Below are 27,517 nucleotides of genomic sequence, written 5' to 3'. Positions count from 1 at the left end.
ATACAGTAGAGGACATGTCTCAACAGAAATAAACTCTGCCTTGTCCTTCCATCTAGTTTTAAAGTGATAAAATGTCCCGATTGGCCACAGCAGAGTCAGCAGATTAGTGTCGAAGCCTTTTGCACAAAACTATTAGTTGAAATAAGGAAGAGATTTCTGGGAGCTGTGTGTTTTGTAACACCGTGTAATCCAGATTAAAGGTTTTCCCTGGTTGGATTAGTTTAATCTGGGTCTTGAGGTTCATATTAGATTTCTTTCTGCAGGTTTGCAGGTCAAGAAATGACAGACAATAAATGATTTTAGCCCCCACAGCAGCACAGCCCTGTGGCAAGGTCTGTCTGTTGGTGCTCAGCTGAATGAAGAAGGAAAAACTATGATGATATATTATATTGAGATCTGTAATTGTTCTCTCTATCCATTATCGTCCTTATTATAATTACAATAAATCACCAAACTAGTTTGTCTCAGACAGGAACATTGTGTACATAACTGAAGGAAAGTGAACAGGATGAACTATTTTAATTTTCTTTAAAAAAGTGTTTTTGGTGTTATTTTAGTTAGTTCAACAAAAGAAAATTAGCATCACATCAAAACTTATGTTTGTCATGTAAAATTATTCTATTTAGGGGTTGAGCCTCCAAAAAAGGTCTGATTCTGGTGTCACCCCTGAAATCCAGAGGATGCATCTGTCAGGATGAACTGGAATAACTTTGTTAATCCCCTGAGATTCTGGCAAAACTCATGCTCTGGTCAAACATTTAAGGCTATAATTCAAAAACATGATCTGTTCTCTGTGATGAATGCTGAAGAGTGAATACTCGCCTGACAAACTTTAACGCCATGTGACCTCATTATGAACCCTAAGGTACTGTGCTTCTCATTTTACCTCAAGTGGGGAGGAAACCATCAGTCACCAGAGCGCATGCATGTTCTGAATATGAGCACAACCATTTCTTTCATTCCTTCTACTCCAGGCTTTCCTCCAATTTCAGCCTGAAACCTTGCAGCAGACCAAACTTTGACACCTCACACAATCAAAGTCAAAAATAACAAATGTGTGGAATGAACCCAGCAGATGTATCATCATCACCATCATTATCATCATCATCATCACCAGCTCCTGAGTGTGCAGGGCAGACGCTGTTTATGAGAGAAATGAGGTGTCAGTGATGACATCTCGCCTATTGGACTGCATCTTGGAGCTGCTATCCTCGGGTGGCGTGACCCAGTTTAAGCCCCTTGTGCCCCCCCAAGTGACAAACTGTAATTTGTAAGGGTGGGAAAAAGAACTGGAGCAGGGAGGTCTGGGAGATATATTTGATTAGGCGGGGCTCCACTTTTCCTACAGAATGACACCTTAATCTTCCTGACAAAGATGGAGGCTCTCATCTTCGTATCCGTTCATCACCTGCTTCTCAGATCAGCCACCAAATCGAAAAGCGGGTCCGCTTGAAGCAGATGGACCTCCGCATCCGCTCCACCAGGAATGACTTATCATGAAATCTGACTGGCAACAATCCAGAACCAGCAGGAGCCAGAATCAGAAATAAAATAAATAAAGAAGGATGCATCAGGAAAACCAACAATGGGAGACATTTTCTGGGAGGAAAAAGTTATTTCTTATTTATTTATATTTTCATATACTTTTTACATATTTAATGTGTAATAATCATATATCTGGAGCAGGGGAGATGGAGGGAGGGGGTTATGTTGAAGGAATGTCACTTTCTTTTTTTTTGTCATTTATCCATCTAACTGTTAGAGCATCTTATTAACTCAGTCAATGATATTCACAGTCCCATCAAACAAGCTACAACAAAGATTTCCTAAAATATAGGCTGACATATAAAACTAGCAATTTTTTTAAAACACTAAAGTGGGGGGAGGAAGATGGGAGATGTCTGGGATGATTAAACTACTTCAACTGGGTAACAGACAGGTAAATTGGGGCTCGTATTGTGGAAGGTAGGCGTGTGTGAAAACACACCAATAGTGAGGCATACAATACGCACGCATACACAACATACACACAACGGTTTGCACACAGTCGTCATGCTTCAACTGGACCTCATGTTAGTCTCTTTTAGTCTACGTCATCTTTACGTAATTGGAAACAATCATGATAGGGTTAAAAAAAAAAATTCCTTCAAAACAATGAAAGAAATCAAAATTTGTCATTGAACGCAATCAAAGCTGAAATGAAGAGCTAGATTTCACATACTTTCAGGGATGTTTCTGAAACAGCGGACAAAGATTAGCATTTCCATCCAACAAGTCTCTACAGCCAAAAGTTTCCTCCTCCTTTTTTCTTTTCTCCATGTTTTTTTTTTTTAATTTTTTAAAAGGTATCCCATGGAGACCACGGTGGTCCGGCCAAGCGTTCGCTGCACTGCTCACAAGCTGGAATCAATCCAGGGAAAGAAACTGGCAGGCAACGGTGGCAACAGGCCTGACCGTTTCCCTTCGAGTACGAAATTAGGTACACGATTAATCTGGTCGAAGTCTCGAAAAGGTGTCACGGTTGGTCGTTTGATCCAATCTTGCTCATATTGTTTGTATGCACATAAATGCACATAAATGAGAAAAACAAATCTCAAAAAAGTTTTTGATTGATTGGAATAAGGCAGAAAAATGATAAAAAATAAGTCACTATACAGGAAAAGAAAATGGTCTTTGGTGTTCTCTTGTACAGAGAAAGGATGCTAACAAAGGCTTTGAAAACAAACATCAGTTTCTCTGACGCCAGTCTGATTTCCCAGGAGGAAACGCTCGCGGTAAACGTGAGCCCTGGGATGGTGTGTGTGTGTGTGTGTGTGTGTGCGCACGCAAGACGAATCCAACGCTTAAATAAAAACTTTACATGACATTACTTCATCCACAAGTTTGGACAAAATCCTGCACAGTGCAAATAATAAATGCCCCCAATATTGATTGCAAGAGGAAAGGTTTTTTTTTTTTTCATTTTTATGGTATAAGTTGTGCAGCAGCATCATGCATCAGATCACTTAACATGAGACGACACAGAGAGGCAGTGTGTGTGTGTGTGTGTGTGTGTGTGTGTGTGTGTGTGTGGACTGCATCCAGAAGATTCCTGAAGACGTCCATTTAATACTTCACTCCGTGGGTCGTTTTTAACGTAACTGCCTCCCAGTCTGAGTTCAGGGATGGTGACACCCACTGATTGAAGTGTCCAAGTGGGTGGTGATTGTGGTGGTGGTGGGGGCGCTCATCAGTGTAGAACAGCATGCCGTTCCAGGTTAAACGACGTTTACCTGCATGGCTGATATATACCGTGATTATAGCACCACTCCAACCCACAACACTGCCTTGCTATGAATACAAGGACGCATAGAGGAGGTGTGTGTGTGTGTGGGGGGGGGTCATGGGTTAGGATGAGCTTATGTTAGCAACACTGTCAGAGGGATGGTTCTCTGTAACGTAGATGAATGACAAAGTGCTGGTAGGCCTAATCTGCCCTCGACCTGACACCGATGGATGAGAATGTGAGACTGAACGAGTGATTTCTTGTGATTGGATATGTAGATGGTTGGACTGCGGGTAAGAGTTTCCTCCTGATCAAATGTGGAAGGTTTTTTGAGGTGGGGGCTTATGTGGGTTGGTCCTTCTGCAGAGCTGAAATGTCCAGAGGAGGAGGGGCCCGCCCACTCCACTCCTTCAGCTGCCCTTCCTTGAAAAGGAGGTTGATGGCGGGCAGGGGGACGCCCGACTCCGCCTGAGTCTGACTGAGAGGGTTCGACACGCCGCTGTCCGGGTCGGAGGGGTGGGCGCCATCCTGCCAACACGGGAGGACAAAGGTCAGAAGATCAGAACACCAGGTAATGGCGGGTTAGACAAGAAAAAAAAAAAGACCAGGAAAGGTGACATAGAAACGGTCCGATCTGATTTACAGTCTGTCGCTACCTTACAAAATATCAAAGGACTGATTCCAGACACGTAGAATGTTTATAGAAAAATGTGCAGGAGGTTCTCTTACATCAGCGAAGTCATGCAGGACACAAAAGAGGCAGCAGGATGTTCTCATTTTAAAGTAACACATATTTAACATGGCCGTGCACCGTCTTTTGTCTTCATACACGTCCCTCGTGTTCATCGAAACATTTGCAAATCGTGACAATCCCTGTTTTTTCTTTTAACTTCCACTCATCTCTCCCATAACTCTGTGTTCCTGAAGTCAGTATGACCTTTGATAACTGCTTTTGCATGCTTTTGTTTTGCACACATCTTTCGGTTTCCGCTGTGACTCACAGAATTCTAGCGATACAACACGCACTCCTTCGTGCAGGGGAGTCAGGTGTCATCAAGTGCACTCATGCATTCACCGAAGCGATACCACAAATTTATGACTCCCAATGCAAGAATTAATTTGACTTTCTTCAAATGATTTATTTTTAGAAGCCAGACTGACATCATATTGTGACCAAAACCCATAAAACCATGTTGAACGCATTTGTTGTATCTGAAACACATTAAACCAGCAATTCTGCTAAGTCTAGTTTAACAGACACCAGGCAGCGTGAATGTAGATGATTTAGTTGAACTGAAATTACTGCAACTTTTTTTGTTTTTTTTACTGTTTATTTTGCCTGCAGCTCTGCTGTCACTCTATGAAACACCTTGTGCTCGTGTCCTATAAGTGATATCAATATACATAAAATTGTTTTTGGTTTTTGTTGCATGGTAAACTTTATTGCATTTTCTGTTCTTAATGATTCAACATTGCAAAATAGTTTATTCTAAATGTATATCCCTTCTTTTATCACAAGGCAGGTAATCTGGATACAGTTAACGTAAATGTTGAGTAAATTCTCACAGGCTCAATCTGTTAAATCAAGCCAAGCCTATTCTCACTTGACATTGTTGCTTTTCTTTTCTGAAGTGCACTGAAGTGGAAACGTGAAGACACGGGGTGCTTTTTTACCTGGAATGACTGAACGAAGCTCAATACCTTCAGCGATAGCTTTCGGCTCGAGTGAAGCAGCTCTTGAAGGCTGAAAAGAAGCGACAAAGGCAGCGCTGTAATACACACTTCCATGTTTTAAATGAAAGTTAAAGTGCCGGAGGCCGCTGTCTGGGTTTCGTATATTGTTTTGTACCTTTCGTTGCTGCACAATTTGTGTGAGGCGATTTTTCGACACACTTTGCGGTTCAGCTCGGAGCTGAAGAGGGGCATGCCAAAGCACAGCTCGAGAGGGACCCACTCATCTTCAGATGAAAGGGCTGAAAGAAAGCGAGTGACACATGAGACAACAACGTGAAATGTATTCACATGGAGTAAAACACACCCACATATTTACATCGTCAAGTTCAAACATGGACGTACTGTCTGTCTTTACTTTGACATCCCCGTTGTTTTCTTCTGCCACCAGCTCAAAGGACTCGGTGCTGCCGTTGGTGTCCAGACCTCCACCCAGATGGGTGTCCCCTTGAAGATGGACAAACCTTTGTGAGCATCCCGGCAGCTACTTGTCACCTTCATTCAACTTTTTTCATCGTTTCTCTTTTGCCTCGTAAATATCTTTCAATTAAAATGAACGGTTCAGGTTTTGAATATTTATTAAAAAACAAAATCTACAATCAGTCACGTCAAAAATAATCAGCAAACCTCAAAATAAAACTCTAACAGGGTTCGATCCACATCTATTAGCAAAGACTCCCAGAATTGAGGGGCGCAAACGTGCAAACAAACAGCGTAATTAAACCGGGCTGTGAGCAGTCTTCACCTAATTTGCACCATCCATCAGTGCCAGTGGTCATTAGAGGAAAGACATCCTGGCTAATTCAATTAAGTCTCGCACACCTGCATCGGCTTCCCTACCTCTGCACTCCGTGCTGTCGCTGCCCCGGCGACGGTGCCGGTTGTTGGAGTTCAGCATGGTGACGTAGCCGCACTGGTGCTCCAGGTCTACCTGCTCCTTCAGCTTCTGCAGCGCTTTGTGCGTACACATGTTGGACGAGGAGAACTCTGCACCAGGAGGGGAGAGACAATATGAGCGCTACAAAAAAAATAAAAAAATAAAAAATAGATGCCTCTATTCATATCGGCGCCTCAAGACACTCAGGAGGAAGTGATCTTCTGAAAGTAAGCGTACTGTGGAGATTAAGATGATTAAATACAAGGAGAAGTAACGACATAATAATATTTAGTCACTAGAGAGAAGCGGAGGCAGCCTGGGCTCATCATTTACACACAACACAGAAATGATAATACAGAGACGTGAATACAGCATGACTGTAATCCTGGTAAGCCACAGAAAAAAAATTCATCTTCATGAATGCCGAGTTATTCTTCCTGACATCAACACAAATCATATTTAATATCAATGACAGTTTTATGTTCATCAAACTGACCTCCTTTCAGGTCATCCTTATCAAAGGGGAACGGGATGTGCACTGTTTCTCCGTGACCATGCATACCGTGACCCTGTGGGTTTTACATACACACACACACACGCACACACACACACACACACACACACACACGCGCACACACACAGTTTATATATCCACACAGTGCAGCTTGGAACAAAATATATTTTTACTGAAAACAGACAACGGGTAGGTTCAAACTATTAAAAATTTAAAGCATAAAAAAAAACCTTGCTGAAAGAGTGTCTTTATAAAACGGGAGCTGCTTGCCTGGATTAATACAGCAGAGTGTGTGAGAGCATCGTTCAGCATGGTCAGCACGTTGGATGTGGGGACAACTCCGGGGTCGTGACCCCAGGATGTGATTAACAACCTGTCGTAAACCTGTACAAACAAAAACAGCAGGTCATCGAAGATTCTCAATGTCATTAATCATCTCATCGGTAGCATTACGATAAGAAGTGTTTCAGTGGAAGAAGTGGAAAAAGCTGGAGAGAAAACATCCATCCATCCTCTGATGTTATGGCTTTTGCATAGTTTGATCTACTGGATCAAAATTTGACATGATAATTTACTATCGTATGTTGTGATTAGTCTGTTTCTACTATGACATGCTGGGGAACATAACATTAAATGACTGAAATGTGAAGTAGAAAAATTTTTTTTTTTTTTTTTTTTTACCACAGGTAAATCTCAATCTCACATTCCCAAGATAGTTGAAATACAAATTCCAGGATGCCTGAGAAGCATCTGACAAAGGACATGAAGATGTGTGGTCAGAACTGTTTTTGATGCACCAGGTGAAGATGGGGAATTTTCTTATCCGAACTGATTGTTCAGCCTCCACAAACAGACATTCCTTTCTCTTAATTATTAGTCTGGGATAACCTGGAATATGTCCGGTAGTTTGCGGAGCCTGGAGCCTTTGGATAGCAGCAGGGATGGGGGGCCCTGGCCGGTCACGTGATACAAGTACATCTTGAACCAGATGGAGCTCACCTCGGGGATGGCGGGGCCAATGTGCTGCAGGGACAAATACGCAGACATGCGTGAGCGCACTGGAGCGGAACTAAGGGATACACATGTGGATACACTCATTCTTTACCATTCCTTTATTACAAAAAAAAACTTGATTTAAAGGAGCAGAGACAAAGAAAACAACTATTGTTTACTGTTTGTTTGCAGGAGGAGCAAAAACTGAAGCTGACATGAGAGGCGAGCAGCTAACAAGAACTTTCTGAATTTGCGAGCGACGTGAGCATTAACAGTCCTCTTCCTCCATCTCCCTGAGCGCTGCGAAAATAACGAACTGTGGCAACAAGGAGAAATCACTCCTGCCTCCCTCCACTGCCTCTCCTTCTTTGTCTTGATAGGAGCTGCAGACTGAACGCCCACAACGCATTCAGTCCCAAATCACTCCAGGTGCACAAGGAGTGCACACGCAGCCAGTGACAAGGGACAACACAATCAAATGCAAATTGTCGACTAAAACGATTGATCCAACATCCCGCCTGCTCCTCCTCCTTCGCACAGGGCGTCATACCTGAGGAGTGCAGCTGCTAATGGGTCTGATCTCGTTGCTGAGCGGCGCCATCGAGACCAAAAGCTTGTAGTTCTTGTTGAGGACACGGCTGCAGGTGGCCTGATCCAAGCCAAGCAGGCTCTCGCAGCGCAACATGTCTAAGGGAAAACCTAGCACGGAAAAACAAAAGTCACAAAAAGAGCAGGAATCTTGCATCACCGACTTCTTTGACACAACTGGATTGACCTTATCGATTTTTGTCTGCTTACTGCAGCCTGAGGTGGTCAGTAAGTCATTTTTCAAAATGTCAAATTAATCCTTTGTATGAAAAGAAGTGATTATTTCTTATTGATTCTAAACATAGAAAAATATAATATCTATATAGAGAGCTGATGATAAAAGTGATGCTTCAGACATTCCTGGGTGAACAGAATTTAGGCGGACCAGTGAAACCAGTATAGAAAGTCTGTCTGGAGCCAAGGATAAAAACCTCCTGGAAGCTTATCTGGCACATGAAGAAGAATCAGGATGTGATTGAGGAGCCATGGATCTCATCCAAACACACAGTTCAGATTCTTTCTCTGTTTATAGCCACGGTGTGAAAAGTTGTGCATCAAAGGTCCATTTGTCCTTCTTGACATTATTGGATTTAAGATTCACCTCTTTCATTCTACAAAATAAATCCAAGAGTCAAGGGGAGTCGTCTTTCGAAATTAACACATAAATCCAGCTTTGCAGATGAAAACATGTGACTGCGCCTCAAACAAACATACAAAGGATCTGAGGGTTATACAGTATGTATGCATTATTATTCAGTCTGTAATGACGCGACGCTGCACCGAGAAGAATAGTCTGCTGAGAATTTTCCCCTTTTCCTCACATCCTAAATGAACATTTGTCAGGGTCGTGACTGAATTGTTGTTTCATTGTGGACTCAGCTGAGAGTCTTGCCAGCAGCTCTCTCCTCAGCAGATGATGAGAGCAGCAGCTGAGGACGACTGAGACATAAGACAAACAGTGGAGGGGCATGCAGCCAAGGCAAACAAACAGCATTTGGTGTCACAACGGATCAGTAGCTTCATGGAAACTAGGGTTGCACTGCCTCACGAGAGATGCTCGCTCTTGTGCTCCCCCTACAGGTTCAAGTAGAACACTGCAGATTTACCATCAGTGGGTCTGAGAACGCAAGACGGTGTTGAAAAAGATGTTCAGCCGCTTCAGTAGAGCTTCTATTATTATCCCAAGTCTCACGTGAAAATAAATTTTAAATTTCATCAATTTGCAATTTTTTGAGAACAAACTAAGTTTAAGGAGTTGCACAGGACTCATTACAGTGGATGTTTTCCGCACAAGAGGTAATGATAGCTCAGAATATCTCCTATTCCTTGTTTTCAATGCTTATTTAAAAAGATACGATCTGTTTCCCACTGAAAATAACGAGCCGTTTGTTCTTAACTATGTCACATTCACTCTACGCTGCTGTCTCGCCTCTCTCACCTTAAATCTCTGTCTGTCTGAAACGGGCAGTTTAGAAAGTGATTTTGAAGCCATTACCAAAGACTGACTGCGTCTCTATAACACATATTGCAAACTATTGGCGGAAAACAACCCACAACAAGAGCCATTAGCAGATGACATATCCTCTAAGGGTCTTTAAAATCAAACTTAGGTGTCTGTGTGTGAATAGATATAAAATAATAAATGTACATTAGATTCAAAGATAAAAAAAAAACATTCTGTACAAGATACATTCCAAAAAGGAAGCTCATTCTTTTCTTAAGTATAGGTATATGTTGTTACCATGGAAACTCAACAAAAGAAAGATTTCTAAATGGCATCACATTAGCATATTGTTGATGTATATGCACATGAACTACAAATACATATAATGGACACAGGGAGAACCTAGAGACAAAAACACTAGTTTCTGTTCTACTGTCTTCTCCGTCCGCAGAAACACACCTGGTCTATAATCATCGACATGTACAGATAAATAACACCTGGATATTACAAAGATGATGGAACCGTATAAATACCTATGTTTGGGATGTCAGGTCCCTGGTCCTGAGTGAGTTCTTTGTTGTAGCGCAGGAAGAGGATGGTATTCTTCAGGGTCAGAGCATGGTCAAAGTAACGCTGGGCTTCACCCTCCGCTGTGGTCTCCACCTGGGAAAACAGGGAAATACGACGTATACATCAAACCGTATATTATTTTTGACATCAGTTTTGTACCGTCTGTTGTTCCGAGGTCTAAGCTTCACTAAACCCAAAGTAGATCCTTATTCCATTTGTTGCTCTGACCTTTTCCAGCTCAGCCAGGAAGCTGTCCAGAGTCTCATCAGACAGCTTACCAACTTCAAACATGGTCACGGCGTGACTCTTCAGGTTCTAAACAGAGGCACGGAGGAATCAAGATGGGCAAACAAAGGCTAAAACGTCTGGTTTATTTAGACGTATTATAATTACAATCTGGTCGTTCACCAACCGGAGACAGGTTGCCCATCATGAGGAAGGCTGTGAGGGTGGAGTCGAACAGGAAGGCGATCCTCTTGGTGGGTGCAGCTGGGATGCTGAAGCTGCTCACGCTGGCTGTGTCTCCTGCAAAGATGGTGCAGAACATCAATGCAAGCCACTCCTGCTTGCATCATTCATAAAGTGATGCCATGAAGTGGGGGCTCTTTCTCAAATGGTCTCATTTTAGTTGATGATGAGATGTAACTGATGAGTCAATCTTACACAAACACACTCAAAACAACGCGTGTGTCGGTGTGTGTGTCTGTGTGTAGACAGACCTTGGTCTTCTAGGCTGGTGGTATCAGTGTCAGTGGCTGAGGACCCCCCCTCCATGACAGGACTGCCCTGCTCCCAAGACAGCAGCATCTTCTGAGGGTCCATGGTGCTCCTAACACAGACCACAGATAAACACATTCTGTAGCACCGTCACAGCCGTCCACCTCAGTGTGGTGGTTTAATAAGCTAATGAAGGATGCTGAGGAACCATAAACACTCAAAGACAGCCTGGTCAACTTTGACACAGACAGTTCAGTTTAGTTGGGATGGAGGTTTCTGATTGGCTGCCTGTACATTAGGGACATACTTGAGTCTGTTGACGGAAGGGGCGTTCTTCCAGGTGGGATGGAGCTGGTCGGAGCTGAACACCTGACCCTTCTTCACGGCGAATCCGAGGCGACAGTACATGGAAACGGCATTCTGGTAAAGCAGACACGCAGACGTTTGATCCATTTATTACATCATTAGTCGGAAAGCGTTACATCATCAAGCTTTCACCTGTCACCTCCTGATCTTTTAGTACTGAGGAGGCTTATGTCTTTACTTTTAGGTAAGTTTTTTAAAAAGAGAAAAAAAAGTGATTTTCAAAGGAATGTTACTGGAAACTGAAATTTTAAAAATTTCAGGTATGAACATAGCTTAAAAACCACATCAATACAAAGCCCAAAGCATGTACAAATTTGAAGAGCCATTTTTGAGGGACATATTTCATTTAACTACTCGCAGACCAAGAATACCAACAAGCTGAATGCTGTAATACTTTTCTATGTCTTTGCAGGATTTAGTTACTTTATGCAGTTCTAAACTTGCTGTTCAATCTTTACCCAGACTGAAAAGGTCACCTCAGTAATATATGGTGAGCTTGAATGCTTCCTACATAGTAATGCCCCACTGGTCTCCAAAGGAGTTTTTTAAAGTGACTCAAGGCCTGAGGCAGTGAAACAGTGAAGCAGGTCCACTCTGAACTCAATTGAAAACGGCAAAGTTCTGCACAAAGGAGAGCCATCAGGCATCTCCATCATCTCTGAAGTTAGGTGGTTTTCTCCTCTGCCTGCAATCACTTCTCTTAAGTGCCATTTTTCAGCTGCAAGAATGCAATGAAACCAAGAGAAAAAAAGAGTTTAGCTCTTAACACTGAAGGTCAGAACACCGAGAAACAGTTTGGTTTCACTTTTGGCACAGAGGGAGGAGGAAGCTAGGGAGAAATGGGTCAAAACAAAGCACTGATTCCACTAGAATGGCAAACTATGTGAACAGTTTTGCAAAAATGTAATCTCAATGTTTGGCTCTAAAACACAAGCACATAACAAAATATAGGTAGAGGCAAAAATCATGCCTCAAAGCCCCAAAAACACCAAAGAACATTACCTCAACATTCTTTTGTCAATATCAACATCCATTCCCAGATCTCCCAGTTTGTTTGTTTTTCTTCTACTCGTGAAAAACAGTATTTTAGTCTACCCATTACAACTGGGCTCTCACATTCTGCCGCAACTGGAAACTCACCTTCACCAAGTCCAAGTCAATCTCCAACACATTCGCCAGCTGAGAGGTACAGGGGAAAGGGAGGAGGAGGAAGCAAGTAAGAGACAAAAATATGTGGTTGAGAAGTTGATCAATAAGCACACTAACAATCACATTACATTCAACATACACAGCAGGAATCCAACATAATACAGCCCTTCCCCTTAAGCTTACCTCTGCTACGTTTGTCTGCTCATCAATGGACACGAAGATTTTGTACAGGAGTGTTTCGAAGTAATCGCCCTGGACTCGGTTCATGACAAAACCCTCAAGCGGTGGCACTGAAAGACACAAACTGTAAGGAAAAAACTGTGCAAAGGTTTCAGGAAACGTTCACAGTTGCTTGAACTCAGGAGCAATACAGTGTTTAGATGGCTAGACAATAATCACACACACACACACACCTGAGATACAGCTGTCATCAGATATGGGAACATCCAAGTAGATAAAACCCCGGTTGTACAAGCCTGTAGCAAAAAAACAAACACGCAATCATTCTGTGTTAGAATAATTCACATTAGTCTAATTGGAATTAAATCACTGCTGCCACACATGTTCATCACGAAACAATATAGTTATTTAACTTGTTCCGTGTGCAACAGGAAAATTATTGAAAAAAAATCAAGCCAATTAAATCTCTTTCACTCGGCTAATTGTATTCAAATTACTTGGTGTTCCTGATTTTAATTGTATTTGTTCCCTTTCTGTCAGGGATAGGTTGATCCCCGTCATCGCTAATTAACGTTTAAACCGCATGGACACAACCTGAGTCTGTGGTTCCACTTTGAAACCCACAACTGCAACTACATGACAGATATTAAAACATGATCCTCCGTTTTTCTAATATTTCAGAATGGAATCCCGCTACTTTCCTCAGAATTAACATTTAAATGTCAGTTAATACTGTTCAAGTCTGCAGTCATAAAATGAACTATTTCTGTCCCACATTAATCCAAAAAACATTTTTTGTGTGTTTTTAATGAGGACTATAACACAGGAAAGGTACTTACTTAAAACTACATTGTACTCCACTGACCCAGCCAGCTGAGGACCAGAATCAATCATCTTATCAATGGCTTTCTTCTCTGCTGGAGAACACATCTGCAATTACACATGACAGACATAACACACACACACACACACACACAGATCAGAGAATGCCTGTAAATGTGGGTGTGTTTCCAAGTGGTAGTGCAATCTATGTGGATTTCTGCTTTCCATTGTTTCCTGTGTTCTCCTGGATGCAAGGAGAACCGTGGGGAACTTGGCAGATATTTATTTTTAGTCGTGTGAGATCTCTACAGGCATTGAAAAGGCTCATGGGATGAACAATTGTAGCTTGGTGGGTAACACGAAAGAATTTCAATGAAAGTCAGAGACAAAAATCGCAACCATACACATCTTACCCTCACTTATTCTGTAAATCAATAACCAAAGTAATGCATTGCCTTAACATCCATCCCAGTGTGCTATCCCCTCAGAATCACATATCTAAACACATCCATAATCAAACTGATGAATAAAGAAGAATAGATTTCCTACCCGGATGTCGTCCTCGGTGATGAAGCCGGTCTGCACCACCCACCACGGCTCCACAGAGATTTCCACCGGTTTGGCCGGCAGGAGGTCCCGTGCCGACTTCCTCCGGAAGAATTTCTGAGACACAGGATAGAAGTCAGGTGAGGAGAGAAGTACGGATGCTGGAATTTTTCAGGAATTTTCCGACAAATATTTCAAATCAAAGGTGATTTATATTCTTGATGTCTGTATATCGAATATCGTCACGTGTTTTTTTCTTTTTATTAACCAGCCAATCAGGGGAGACGCAGCTGTATTAAATATTCAGTAGTCCTTTATAACATGCAGATATTGATCCTTTTAAAAGCCTATATTAGAAAATGCCTTACTTTGGAAGACCTGCATTGGTTCATTAGGTCAATGTACTGGTTCCTCCCGATGCCGAGCAGCCGGAGACCTGAGGAGGGAGGAAATTAGTGAGTCAGCTAAACACATGCCTGGGCAGCTGGTCATGAACTTGTCATCACTAGACACTAATTGCATTTTGCAGTTTCTGTTACAAAATGGAGAGTCTTCACCACTGATCACAGTGACTCATCTAAATCCCACTGAGGGGATCAGTCCACAAAAAATACCCACACGCCTTCTCTGAGGCAATCATCTGACACACAAACACAGACTCACACTTCACATCCATCTATGAACACACATATACGGCTCTAAATACATGCTTTTTTCCCCCCATGATTAAATCAAAACACAAATTCAGTATCTGACAAAATACTGGGCCATGTAGGATATTGTATGGTTCTTATAGTAACGAAACATTTTAATCCAAAATCCATCGTTTCTCGTTCATTACGAGTGATGAACAGAAATTGAGGTGGCTGGACAAATGTGTTGGGACAGTTTTTGATGTAAGTTGAATGCATTTGTTCTAGTTGGGCTTCCTAATGCAGCTGAACCCTACAGACACACACGCACACACATCATGCTGCTTTCCTGAGACACAACACGCTCAAACTTCCACCCACGTAAAACTCTCACTGCCTTTCCATCCGCCCACTTCTTCATGACACACTTGAAGAGCTCCCACGAGCCTCGTAGCCTGCTGGCAGCCGTCTGTCTGCACAGTGTGAAGATCCTGAGCTGCCAGGACCGGTCACTCTCATGCCCAAATGGACCCCTATTTCAGGAGTACACTGTGACACAATCTTACTGTGATTTACAATCATTTCTGAGGAATGAATAGAAAGAATTTCCAACCCTCCTGAATCTATGAAACATGTTTTAGATCAGTCAACTGAAGAATCCAGCAATCCAAGTTCTAGAAATCAAAGAAATTTGAGTTTGTTTGTAACATTAGTTTTGAAAACCCTTTCTCTCCTATATATGTGTGGGTTTTATCGTAATTGTTATTCAGCAGAAGCAGCATAGGACGTTGCCACCATCCCTCCAGCAATTAAAAGCTGCACCGCAGAAGAAAATTAAAAACCTCTTGGAAAACAACACAGATGCATCTGCCAACAAAAATTTATTAACAACAGACATATGCTACACCTGCCAACAGGCTGGCATAAAGATGCCAATCTTCATCGAATCACACAAAAAAAAACATAACAGAAAAGAACAAACGCAGCACAGGCACATTATCTCACAAATGATTAGAAAAGATGAAAGCGGTGTTTTCAGAATTACTTGTTTTGTCTAACCAACAGTCAAAAAAATGTAAAGATATTAATTTTACTTTTATACACAGAAAAGCAAACATTCTCACGACTGCAACAGCAAAAATAATGAACAATTGGATTTTGTTAACTAGAAATGTTATTTATATAAAATGTCACCACTATTTTCTGTCAATTAAACCATCTATTGCTCAATCTGCTGTTTCTTCATACTGCTAAAAAACTGATTTTGACGACAAACCAGATAGCATTTGAAGATAAAGTCTAGAGTTTTAAGTGGCCCTGCATGACGGTTCTACCTCCTCACAGACTATTAGCTCTTTAAAACAATAACTGTTATAATGAGGTGTAAAACAATTCAAACAGAGAAAGAGAGAGACCAGAGGCAAGGGGAAAGGAGTTTTCGGGTTGCACAGAAACTAAATGAAATAATTTCAAGAGGAGGAAACTTATGGGGAGAAAAAACTCACAGTCAGCAGCAGTGAAGTTGGGCAGGGAGTCGTAGCTCTTCTCGCTGTTCATAATGTCCTGGAGGTGCAAAAATAAAAAAAGAGATAAAAGACTGGAAAAAGCTGAATTAAATGTGTTTTTCCTCTCCTCTTTACATTCCTCCCTGTCTCTGATTAATAACAGGATTAGTGAATCTGTGCGGCTGTGCTGCGTTCCATTCCTCATTTTCATTAAATGCTTAAGTCGGATTATCAAAACATGACATAGCCTTGGGCAATTTAGCAGTCACATATGAAGCCCAGTCAAGTTTAATTTAGTATGCACAAGAAATGGGGTGAAGACTTTTAAATGAAACATAAATTGTTCCTCTTTATTCACGTTTTTAATGTAAATCATCAAAAAGGAACACCAGGGAACGTGTTCATATCTCATGAAACGGGAACGGGAAGTGTGTGAACAGACTCAGCAGCTGCTAGGATGTTTACACAGAATTGTTAAATACCTCAGACTTCACATGATCATTATGGAACAAACTTCACAAAAACAGATTATACTTCTTGCAAATGCTGCCTTAGGAAAGATAGTGTCGATTACTTTTCACTTCTCAGTGATCTAGTCTAACGCCTCCAACTGACCGCTTCTCTCTTAGCGTGGCCGGGATAGCCTCAAACAACACACCGAGACTTATCAGTCAGAGCGAGTCGCCACACACACCAAGCCCAGAACGATTGCCTGAGCAAACAGCAACGATTTTCTCTGGGTCAGTTTGTCCGCCGATCAGGCCGGCGTGTTTCTCTCTGATGCAGGTAATAAAAGGTTTCACCAGAGTCTGGCTTCCAACCTAACGCTGTAGCGTCAACACGTGAAAAACACAACATCACACACTCTTCTAAAACAGAGGAGTATCTCAAACACTACAACTCTAACTTTTAAGTAACGGCACACAATCTAGCACTCAGAGATGGCAATTTGCATGGTAGCCTCTGGCGACACACTGTGAATGGGTGCATGAATTGGTGGACGCTGGCTTGATAGTAAAGCACATGACTGGTCAGAACAGAAAGACACTGTGTTACTACATCATTTACATACCAACGACTAATAATTTTAAAAGAACAACTCATCATTCCCATGAACAAATGTAATTCCTCTGGTAAAAACAATAATGATGCAGATAAACAAAAGAATGCATCCCTTGTAGCTCTGATCAGATGTGCCGTACAGTATAGAATAATTCATTTATCCAGGAAACAAAGAGCATATACAAAGGCGAGAGCAGGGAAATGTAAAAAGCTCAGATCCTTCTTTTATGTACTCAGCTTCCTGTTTTTTTGTGTTTTATTTCAAACTGCGTTTCTGCAGTGGTTAGGAATGCTAACATAAAAGACATTGTTCTTTTTAAATTAAGGGGGACTCTGTTTCCAAATCAATCAGACGATCTCTGTAGCTACTCAGTAAGAATTCCTGCTCTGTGCTTTTGTGTTCACTCGGCTCATTGTTGTGTTGCAGACAGAAGTGTGGCTGCACGACCAAATTAGCTTTTCAGAATGATGCACAGGTGTAGCAGAAGCTGTTCCCCGGGATTATGATGAAAGAGAAGTGGTCAAAGAATTCCAAAATAAAACCCAACCTTCCCTATTCTGCTGTGAGAAGCTGGAGTCGCTGCTTACCTCCATGATTCCTATGTAGTAAGAGAACGGCGTGACCCGTAGCCCTTTGACCATAATGTCAGACAGGTGGTAGGGGTACAGCATCAGGTGGTCCCTGCTGTACTTCAGGAGCTCTTCATAATACTTGCGTTCGTCCTTCCTCACATGGCGGACTTGTCATAAAACACACAACAGTCATGTGACTCCAAATCAAGAGTGTTCACAAGGGAAAGTAGTTGGAATCAAGACCAGGTCAAACCAGGGGTTTTTTTTTAAAAAAAACAGTACTGACTCTGGTAAAGACTCGAGAAGGTCATCATTGATTACCTGAATGTTTTATCATTATACCTTTATTTAGAGACAATTATATTATTTTCTGTGACGCTAGCTTATAATGAAATCACTTTCTATTTAATCGTCTTCTCAGTTTGATCTTGCCTGTCATTACGAGGTGTCTCAGGGCACCAGGTGCTTCTTTCAACACTAGTTTGACCAGCGAACTTGCTCACCTAGGTTATTGCGGAATCGCAGCTGGTTGCGGATGCTGTACAGCAGCACATGTTTCTCATATTCACGCTGAGAGTTCCCCAAACTCTGCACAGGAGAGAAAAGACAGGTGAGGACCTCAGGTAGGTGAACGTGCAAAGATCCAATAAAGGGCATTACTGTCAGGTAACAAAGCAAGATCCACTCATAAAATTGCATTACCCAAACAAATCATTTATAAAACACCAATCAGACGCAGCAGATGGATGGCAGCACAATGCTGACCTTATCAGGAGAGTGGATCAGATAATGTGGCTGTTCCTCATTCAATTTGGATTCTACAGCCATGTTATAATAAAAGTCACACGACTGCATATTCACTCAGTTGCAGCAGGACATCAGTTCAGTTCTCAGTCATAGAGTCATCTCTGTGCTCTGGAATTCCGCATCCACACATTGTGGAATGTTGATGTTCAGTTAACGGGGAAACAATGGTGTTGTTGGATCGGAGAAAAACTGCATCCTTATTATATTTCTTTTCGTGAACCGAGCAGCTGATCTTACACGTATTAAAACACATGCACGTCCACCTGACCACATTAACCTCGACATTTAACGTCTAAGCCGAAGAATTCTGTGCAGAATCTTGTGCAAACATCACGTGGCGCCCTCGGCACACCGGTCACGTGACGTGCGTCAAGCGTCAATGCCTGAAATGTAACGATGACCAACGAGTTAACGGGTATGGCTCCGTCTCAATGTTGGAATCTCTACCGATGGAGAGTCGCGAAACCCGGCCAGCGATGACATTGACCCCCCCCCCCACACACACACACACACACACCCCCGCCGTGTTCCCACCTGCTCCGTGGAAACAATACGACACAGTACCTGCTTGACATTGGCTGGGAGCTTGTTCCACGGATAATTCTGCCTGATGTGAAATTCCACGTCCGTGTTCATTGCTAGCTAGCTAGCTAGCTTGGCTAACAGCAGAAGACGATGAGACGCCGGCGCGAGGGAGAGTCCACGGTGACTTCACCCACCCCGACACCCAAAAGAAAACCAGCGAAGTGACCCCCCCCCCGACGGCAGAGACGTTTCGTCGGCTGATTATTCTCTTTCACAATCAACGACCACTTCCTTGTTGTATATTGAGCGAGCCGTTCGTCACGCTCGTGGCCACATTCGTCACTTCCTGTCAGGGCGTGGCCATGAACGTGAATGAAGCTCGCGAGCAGACAGACGGTGGGACTGTCAAACGTGATGAGTGCTGACTGTGGGGGACGCAGACCGGAAGCTGCGGTCCTGAGGAGGTTATAACCCCTCACTGCAGGAACCCCCCCCCCACTGCTGACATGACATTATGATATTTAAATGTCTATGAACTGTGTTTTATAATGCGTTATATAAATAAAACTTTTTTCCTCCACTAGTACAACTAATACAGCAACAACTTGTAATAACAAAAAATAGAACAGCAAAAAAATTATCTATCTATCTATCTATCTATCTATCTATCTATCTATCTATCTATCTATCTATCTATCTATCTATCTATCTATCTATCTATCTATCTATCATTTATCTTTTCAGTTTGCTGCCAATGAATTAGGTTACTGCTGCATACCTTGAGTTCTGGATTAAAATAGAAGTTCACACAGCTATCAATAAAGTTTCTGCAGCAGAAATATCACTTCATGACAACTGTGTATTTACGTCATTTTCTTGCACCTCAACTGGTTATTTATTTATTTATTTATTTATTTATTTATTTATTTTTTAAAGAAACAGACTTCAGCTTCCAGCCGATGAAGTCTATACAAACCATGACTTATGAAGCTGTCATTTGGTGGCTGGAAGCAGCGTGTAGGATTTCACTGTTAGAGCCCGTCCTCCAACACTGGGTGTGTTTGCATGTCAGGTCTGACTTGCTGACAGTTTCCTCGCAGCTGTGTCATACAGTATTTCTAGTTGTAACTCCAGGTCTTTGCCATGTGCCACTAAACAAACGTGACAATATTTCATCTCACCGCCTCCGGGGTTGCAAGAACTATGCAACACGTCTGTTGTATAAAACATAACAATAGAGATATCAGCTGAATTGCCCCAGAGCACATCCATTGAGAGGGCACAGGAGGTGACATGACAAGTATAGGCATTTCCTTCACTTTTAGCCGTGCCCTTCAGTGAGGTTGCATAATATCTCAGCAAACAGTCTTACACCTTTCAGAAAGGTGTGAGAGTCTAATGCCTGTTCCTCTGAGTCAATATTTCCAAGACTTTCTGCCCTTTTAATGACGCAACGTCTGCTAGTAACCTCCTCACCCAGCTCCGGTTTTATTGTGGACATGTGCTGTGAACAATTTTGCCTCCCAGACTGTTAAGTTTGAAGGACTTTTTAGACGTTTGAAGGGGAGAAGCCACGATGAGAGTCTGTCATCAAGAACAAAAAGGAATATTTATTCTCTTACAGATGAGAAAGGTTACAGTGGTTTTGCTTTTGTTTTATTTAATTTTATTCAGTATATTTGACACTGAAGCATTTTGTTTCTCGTGTCTGTAAAAGTTGCTGTTTTAAGTTTGTTGCAAATGTCAAAATCTATACATCCATGGATTATCAGACATTGGAATCATCATAAACTCAAATTAATAGGGGCAACTACCCAACTGAGACCGGCGTTCCGCCTCTGCTGATCAATCTAGACCAACAGCACTGTTCTATCTTTACCAGGGGAGGTGGAGGAGGACAAGGGTTAGCGTCCTGAGGACACTTTGATTTAACACCAGCCCGGGTGGGCTCGACGGCTGAGTCACGACCCTCTAATGATCCTCCCTCCCGTGGCCGTGGTAAACACTCTCTCCACTGGACTCTGACAGAACTGTTAAGCCGGCAACCGAGTACCAAACACTCTGTGTCACATGAGAGGCCTGGCTGGAGTCACGGTAGCCTGGGATACTATTCTTAGCTGCAGGAATGTATACAGTGGACTCATGGCGAGCTCCACAACGCCTAAATGGAGAGCTGTGTGGTTTCCGTGTCATGCTCCTTCTCTCTATCTGACCACACTGCCCACTATCTCTTTGTGTAATGTTTCGGTTCTCTTACCAGGACTATCAGGCTGTTCTGACCAGACCTACTGGGCATTTCTGTGATTCTCTGACAAGAAGTAAGGATTCAAAATCAGACATTGCTTATATTCAGTACTAAAAAATAATTATTGTGCTGTAGCAAGTAATTATAGCTTCTACTTTGTTGTTTTAATCTCATTGAGGTATTAGTATCTACCTTTGGATTACAGTGTTTGAACTCTTTGTGTTCCTTTCTTAGACTTATCTTAACTGCAATAATAAATTTTCTTTTCCCAGTTCTGGAGTCAGACAGTGGAGATACGATCCATCTGTGATATCTTCATAATGGCTTATTTATGAAATATTTTCTGATGATAATGTATTCATAAATCTGCTTTGGTATTCGGATGTAATTTTAAGAATTTAAATGAAATTTTTTATCTGTCCCAGACGAGCACAGACAGATTAATACCAGTGAATAAATATTTATTTGAGAAATATGACGTTATCAAAACATAATATATAGTTGACTTTTAATTTCTACCAATTTCATAACAACAGTTATGAAACATGAGTCAGTAATTAGAAGACTTAGTGTTGCTAATAGCCGGGTGAGGTTCCAGTCCGTTAAGTCATCATCACAAACCATCCCTCCAGAGACAGTCTATTAGAGTGGAGGTATGTGGTGGAGGAAAGACATAACACATAGATAACAGAGATCACACCTCCATCAAGACATAGATCAGGTTCCCCTGTATGCAACAGCACCTAAAAGCAATGATCCCAGCAATAGTGACATTCTGTATATTGACTAATTGACATGCTGAGCTTTTATATTTGCAGTTTACGGTTTATAGTTGTCACACTAGAACATCAGTGAAATATTAATCCAGAAGGTACAACCATTTTTGCATTCTCAAAAATTTAAGTCAACTCTTCCTTGGTCTAAGAACCACTGCTGCACAAAATGTAATCACGAACTCATCCCACTGAAAAGCATCACCTCCTTGGTGGAGGTGAGGAGCAACAGTAAGGAGGAGAGAGACAGAGAGAGAGAGAGAGGATGGAGAAATAAATACAGATGGTCTGTTAAAATAGTTATGTGACTGTTAACAGCAATGGAGTTCATCAAGGGAGATGTGTCCTTAGAGCAAAAAGATAATTTAGATAAGGTAAAAATAGAACTCTGTGAGTCAATAATTATACCATTGAGGACAGCTGAAGAGTTTCAAACTGGATATATAAGTGCATATTACCATGACAGCAATTTGCATATTTCATCTGTGGCTTACGTGAAAACCGACATTATCATATCTAGCAGCTAACCTCCTGCAAACCCATAAGATGTTGTTTTAAATTACTTGAACACTCTACAGATGAAACAAAAATGAGATTTAATGGGGGTTTTTGTGAGCTGTACAAATGCAAGTATACATTTTTATTACCTCTACAAAGCCAGGCTGGCTGTTTCACCTTGTTTCCCCTAAATACGAGGCTAAGATAAATGTTTCCTGGCTGTAGTGAAAATCTTACACTCTTATTTCAGTGAAAAAGTATTTAACTTTTATGTCAAAATATTCCTTTAACTGAGGTAGAACTATGGAAGCTCAACTTCAACAATAAAGCCTCTCAAACACATTTTTGGTTGACAAATTCAGCATCAGATTACTTTAATATCATAGTACTACATAATGTCAGTGTAATATCACCAGAGTCCATGTTTGGCCCACGCCTTCCTTCCGAGGATCAATACAAATACAACAAAATGATTAGTCTCTTTCTCGTCTTTCTTTACCACTTTCCACAGAATGGCCTGTCGAAGAGAAGTATTCTCCTTCAAAGATTCAGAGTTTCCCTCCTACCTTCTCTGCCAGCTCAACATTCTACGGCAGGAGCGCATCCTAACGGACGTCCTGCTCTGCACAGAGCACCAGGAGATCCCCTGCCATAGGAACGTCCTGGTGTCCAGCAGCCCATATTTCCGCGCTATGTTCTGCAGCAACTTTCTAGAAAGTAGCCAAACCCGAGTGAATCTGAAGGGAATCTCTTCAAAAGTCCTCACTGGTATTCTGGACTATGTCTACACGGGCTGCATCACCATCACATTGGAGATCCTTCTCCCGCTCATGCAGGCAGCATCCATGCTTCAATATGGAGGGCTGTTTGAGGCCTGTTCCATGTTCCTACAGGAGCAGTTGAGTCCAGAAAACTGTCTGAGCATGATACGACTGTCTGAGATCCTTCACTGTGAGAGTTTGAGAGAGAGGGCGAAGGAGATGGCGGTCAGGTGTTTCTCTGACGTAGCTGCTACAGAGGACTTCTGTGAGTTATCTCTTCCTGAGCTACTGTCCTACCTAGAAGACGACCGACTTTGTGCTGAGGAGGAACAAGTCTTCGAGACCCTACTGGCCTGGATCCACCATGACCCATTCTCACGCCGCGGTGCAATCCACGATCTCTTCAAGAAAGTTCGTCTTCGGTACATCCACCCTACTTACCTCTTCCAGTTTATTGCCAACGACCCATTGGTGCAATCATCCACCCTCTGCACTGAGATCATTGACTCGGTGCGTCGTCTCATGCTTACAGTCGGTACCAAGTGTTGCCAAGAGCTCAAGCCGCTTTGGACAACGCCAAGACGATACACATGCAGAGAAACACTGGTGGTGGTCGGAGGACGCAAAAACAATGAGCAAACCTCACGAGAGGCTCTGCTATACGATGAAAGGACTCATCGTTGGCAGTGGTTGGCGAAGCTCCCTTTGCGCCTCTACAAAGCTGCATATGTGTGTATTCATAGCATCCTCTATGTGCTTGGCGGGCTCAGCCTTTGCATGGCGTCTGGTGACAGTTCTGTCAGCGGCACTGTTTACACGCTCTCCCTCAAGACCAACCAGTGGCGAACTGCTGAGCCCATGCTACAGCCACGATATGCCCATCAAAGCGTGTCCTATCTGCATTTTATTTTTGTGGTAGGTGGTATTGGGGTAGACAAGAAAATCTCTCAGTCGATTGAGCGATATAACAGTATGTTTAATCAATGGGAGGCCATGGCACCAATTCCTACAGCAGTGCTGCACCCAGCTGTTGCAGCCAGTGATCAAAGGATCTACGTTTTCGGAGGGGAGGATGCCATGCAAAATCCAGTCAGGCTAATCCAGGTAGGTAAGAGTCTTATTTTAGCATTAACAGTCATTTCACGCAATGTAAACACAAATATGACAGAATTCATGGCAGTTTTTGCATGTAGAAAACTATAAATCAAACATCAAGATATTACATAAGCTGACAGAAACCACATTTGCCAATGTTGTTGTTAAAAGGTTGCTCTTGTTCTACAGGTGTATCACATCTCTCGCAACTTATGGGCAAGACTAGAGACGAGAACAGTAAAAAATGTTTGTGCTCCTGCAGCTGTCATTGAAGACAAGATCTACATTGTAGGAGGTGAGCTCAGTAAATCTTGCCAAGCCTATTCAATCATGAAGAGATTAGAATCAACAGTGCATTCGTCTCCTGTTATGTCTTTCAATGCGTTTAGATTTTATTGTGATGTAGTTCTGAGCCTCAAGCTCATTAGTTCCTATAGAAATTAAGTTAAATTAAATTACAGTTCCCATGTTAATGATGAGAAAAAGTAAAATGTCACATTTTATGCTCCAAATTTGCTCATTAAAAAAATCTTATTTCCAGGATACACCAGGCGAGTGATTGCCTATGACACCAAAGCCAACAAATTCATTAAGTGTGAGAACCTGAAAGACAGACGGATGCATCACAGCGCTACAGTGATCAACAACAAGCTCTATGTCACCGGTGGACGCACCCTCAACGGCCACGACGTCATCGAGGACTCAGACTGCTTTGAGTGTTACGATCCAAAGACAGACATTTGGACCTCAATAGGTTCTTTGCCGTACAACTTGTTTGATCATGGCTCCTTGCCACTAATTTCTGTTTCCAACAGATCCCATCCCCCGTGACCCTTCATCCAGTAGATCACTTGGCGGAAAGCTTTATTGCACTGTTTTTATCACCCTTTGCCATTTAATGGCTTTTAATCTAACTGCACAAATAGAAAACCATTTCAAACCAGATGCATTCCCTCAGGCGGCTCAGTCTCTGCTCCTGTTCAGGAGCACGTTTGGCACTTTGATCTGAATGAAATGAAAGCTCAGCTAAGAGCAGGGATATTACGTCGGAACCTCTGCAGTAGAACTGAACGGAGAGTTGAGAATGAAGAAATAAGAAACACACAAATATATAAATTTATATGTATGTGTGTGTGTGTGTGTGTGTGTGTGTGTGTGTGTGTGTGTGTGTGTGTGTGTGTGTGTGTGTGTGTGTGTGTGTGTGTGTGTGTGTGTGTAAAACATAAATAAGTAGCATGGCACCTAGTAGAGGACATCCTACACACATGTATAGTTTGCCTGATCCATGTCCTAATTCTATACAAAGTTACACGGAAAGTAATTCAGTATTTCAAAACTATATTAAATCTTTTTTTTAAATTAAGCGTCTTGTCTGTTCACATGTGTGTTATATTATGTTTGTAAAACTAAAAATGGCCTTACTGAACAGACTCCTAACATATTTGCACCTTACTGACTATACATTCCTTCTTGCGTTTATCAGAGTGACTTGTTGATGACACAAATTGTGGAAGAACACTGACAAAGAGCACAAAGTGTAGCATTGATTAGAAATGCAAGCATATGTAAATGGAAAATTCTGGGTTAGCTCCACTGTAGTATCTGGATTCACGACTGAGAACTATTTCTGCAACTCCTTTCATAGGATGCTCCTTATCGATCTATGATTGTTTTCATGTGCAACGTATACAGTGTGAAGAAGAACAAACATATTTTATGTTTTAGGTGAGCCAGAGCGCTGAAGGCAAAAAGATTGGGTAACTGATAGTTTATTTCATAATGTACCATTGTTATATAAAAAAAGTGACTTCACAGGCAGCTATGCTGATGTAAGGACATGTGACAACGCTGCCTTTGAGGGAAAGTGCAAGATATGAATGCAGTGACCCATTCAGAGTCACCGTGACTGAACATGGTGACGGGGAGGTTTGCAGGGTTTGTGGCCTCACAGGCATTTCCGCTGATCTGAAATCTGTGTGTCTTTGAAAATAGAATGAATCTGTAACACACAAGTTGAAGGACAATAAGACTGTTGGACCTTGTAACTACTAGTGATGCTTCTGTTTTGGATTTGTAACTATACTCACACATCATGTTCCAATTCCTGTTCACGATTTTCACAGATTTGTATTTTAAATTCCTTATTTCTGGAATTTGAAAACCACTGTTAAACACATTTGATCTCCATCTCTGTTTTTGGATTTTGATGCTGTTCTCCATGTGATTGCAGCTTGGCCAAGTCAAGCCTCCATCATACACAAGGGAACATTGTCAACACAGTAACTTAAAACATTGCCTGGCCATCAGTGAAATTTGCGGTCTGCAGAGCTGTTGAAAGTTATTACAATATTCTCAGAATTTCTGCATTATATTTTGGTTTTCTGAATTATTTTAGAAACGAGAAATACGATCCAGCATGTGGTAATTTGATAATATAATAACAACTATTACAGATAAATAAAATAGTGCAAACAAAGAATCACAGGCTTGATAGGGCAGACAACGGGAGAGTGGTGCAGGAACCGTTGAACGAACCGGTTTCACAAGCTTGGGTTCTGATTCAGACGTTACCACAGAAATTTATTAATAATTTGTACTGGAGAATCATTCATACTGGATGAGAAGCCAGGGTTTATATGCAGCGAAGAACAGGTGGTTCTGATGAGGCAGGTGCAGGTAAGGAGGTGGAGGGAATGTGTTAGAAAGAGGATGGATTCTGCCACATTCTGGAGACATACAAACCCAGAAGGAGGTGGGGGTGGACACAAATGCATCAGGAGAGTGAAGAACACAGCAAAAAAAAGAAGTGAGGATCCTGGCAGCGCTAAATGGATACTGCGCTTTCTGTGACAGCATGACTGATGTCTGCCGACCTCCTGATCCCTCAGGACACATTCTCATCCCAAAGAGCATCTAGTAAAAGGAGTGTCACATGTCGGTTAAATATCTAGTTACAAGTTAACCCCCCCAGGGAGGGACTTTGTGTGGTAAATCCTGCTTGCATGCAGCTCTCTACTGAAGCTCACGTTCAGGGATGAGATGCAGGATCAGATTTTAGTCTTGCACTTTAATTTCTGCTCATTAAAAAAAAAAGAAAACCATCAGGGATTTGACATTAGCAAGCTTATTGACTGTCATTGAATTAAATAGCTCCTCATTAGCCTGGTCACTCTGAATGCCTCACATTGACTCTCAATGTCTGTGTTTGCTTGTGAATCCAATATGTAACCTAATTGTTATCAGCAGCAGATTCACTACACTGGAAACCTGAAGCTTAAT

The 27,517-nt window shown here is 42.0% G+C and overlaps 2 protein-coding genes across 2 annotated transcripts; one reads left to right on the top strand and one right to left on the bottom strand.

The window, feature by feature from the left end:
* Positions 1-1,605: 1,605 nt before the first annotated feature.
* fam91a1 (family with sequence similarity 91 member A1) lies at positions 1,606-19,194 on the bottom strand. The gene is made up of 24 exons (XM_068333036.1): positions 18,906-19,194; positions 18,038-18,122; positions 17,550-17,701; positions 15,900-15,957; positions 14,131-14,198; positions 13,766-13,879; positions 13,234-13,324; positions 12,628-12,690; positions 12,398-12,504; positions 12,206-12,244; positions 11,007-11,119; positions 10,702-10,811; positions 10,395-10,507; positions 10,211-10,297; positions 9,946-10,075; positions 7,931-8,079; positions 7,276-7,410; positions 6,658-6,771; positions 6,370-6,442; positions 5,837-5,983; positions 5,342-5,443; positions 5,115-5,238; positions 4,940-5,009; positions 1,606-3,793 (listed from the first exon to the last, which is right to left on the bottom strand). The coding sequence occupies exons 1-24, from the start codon at positions 18,975-18,977 to the stop codon at positions 3,608-3,610; spliced, it is 2,502 nt and encodes an 833-aa protein (XP_068189137.1). The 5' UTR covers positions 18,978-19,194; the 3' UTR covers positions 1,606-3,607.
* Positions 19,195-20,779: 1,585 nt separating this feature from the next.
* klhl38a (kelch-like family member 38a) lies at positions 20,780-25,148 on the top strand. Its single transcript, XM_068333557.1, has 4 exons — positions 20,780-21,184; positions 22,894-24,247; positions 24,428-24,533; positions 24,780-25,148. The coding sequence occupies exons 2-4, from the start codon at positions 22,895-22,897 to the stop codon at positions 25,067-25,069; spliced, it is 1,749 nt and encodes a 582-aa protein (XP_068189658.1). The 5' UTR covers positions 20,780-21,184; position 22,894; the 3' UTR covers positions 25,070-25,148.
* The last annotated feature ends 2,369 nt before the right edge of the window (positions 25,149-27,517 follow it).

The sequence above is a fragment of the Antennarius striatus genome, chromosome 14 (genome assembly GCF_040054535.1).
Source record: "Antennarius striatus isolate MH-2024 chromosome 14, ASM4005453v1, whole genome shotgun sequence".
NCBI classification, from domain to species: Eukaryota; Metazoa; Chordata; class Actinopteri; order Lophiiformes; family Antennariidae; genus Antennarius; species Antennarius striatus.
This window is presented reverse-complemented; position numbering and strand designations above follow the sequence as displayed.

Bases quoted from the DNA above. Each gene is read 5' to 3' on its own strand.
- fam91a1 (XM_068333036.1), bottom strand. From the start codon at position 18,977: ATGAACACGGACGTGGAATTTCACATCAGGCAGAATTATCCGTGGAAC. The intron at 14,199-15,899 runs GTGAGTTTTTTC...CTCCCTCCTCAG, and splicing joins CAACTTCACTGCTGCTGACT to GTCTCCGGCTGCTCGGCATC. The intron at 6,772-7,275 runs GTTATCCCAGAC...TTGTTTGTACAG, and splicing joins AACTACCGGACATATTCCAG to GTTTACGACAGGTTGTTAAT.
- klhl38a (XM_068333557.1), top strand. From the start codon at position 22,895: ATGGCCTGTCGAAGAGAAGTATTCTCCTTCAAAGATTCAGAGTTTCCC. The intron at 24,248-24,427 runs GTAGGTAAGAGT...CTTGTTCTACAG, and splicing joins ATCCAGTCAGGCTAATCCAG to GTGTATCACATCTCTCGCAA. The intron at 24,534-24,779 runs GTGAGCTCAGTA...TCTTATTTCCAG, and splicing joins CAAGATCTACATTGTAGGAG to GATACACCAGGCGAGTGATT.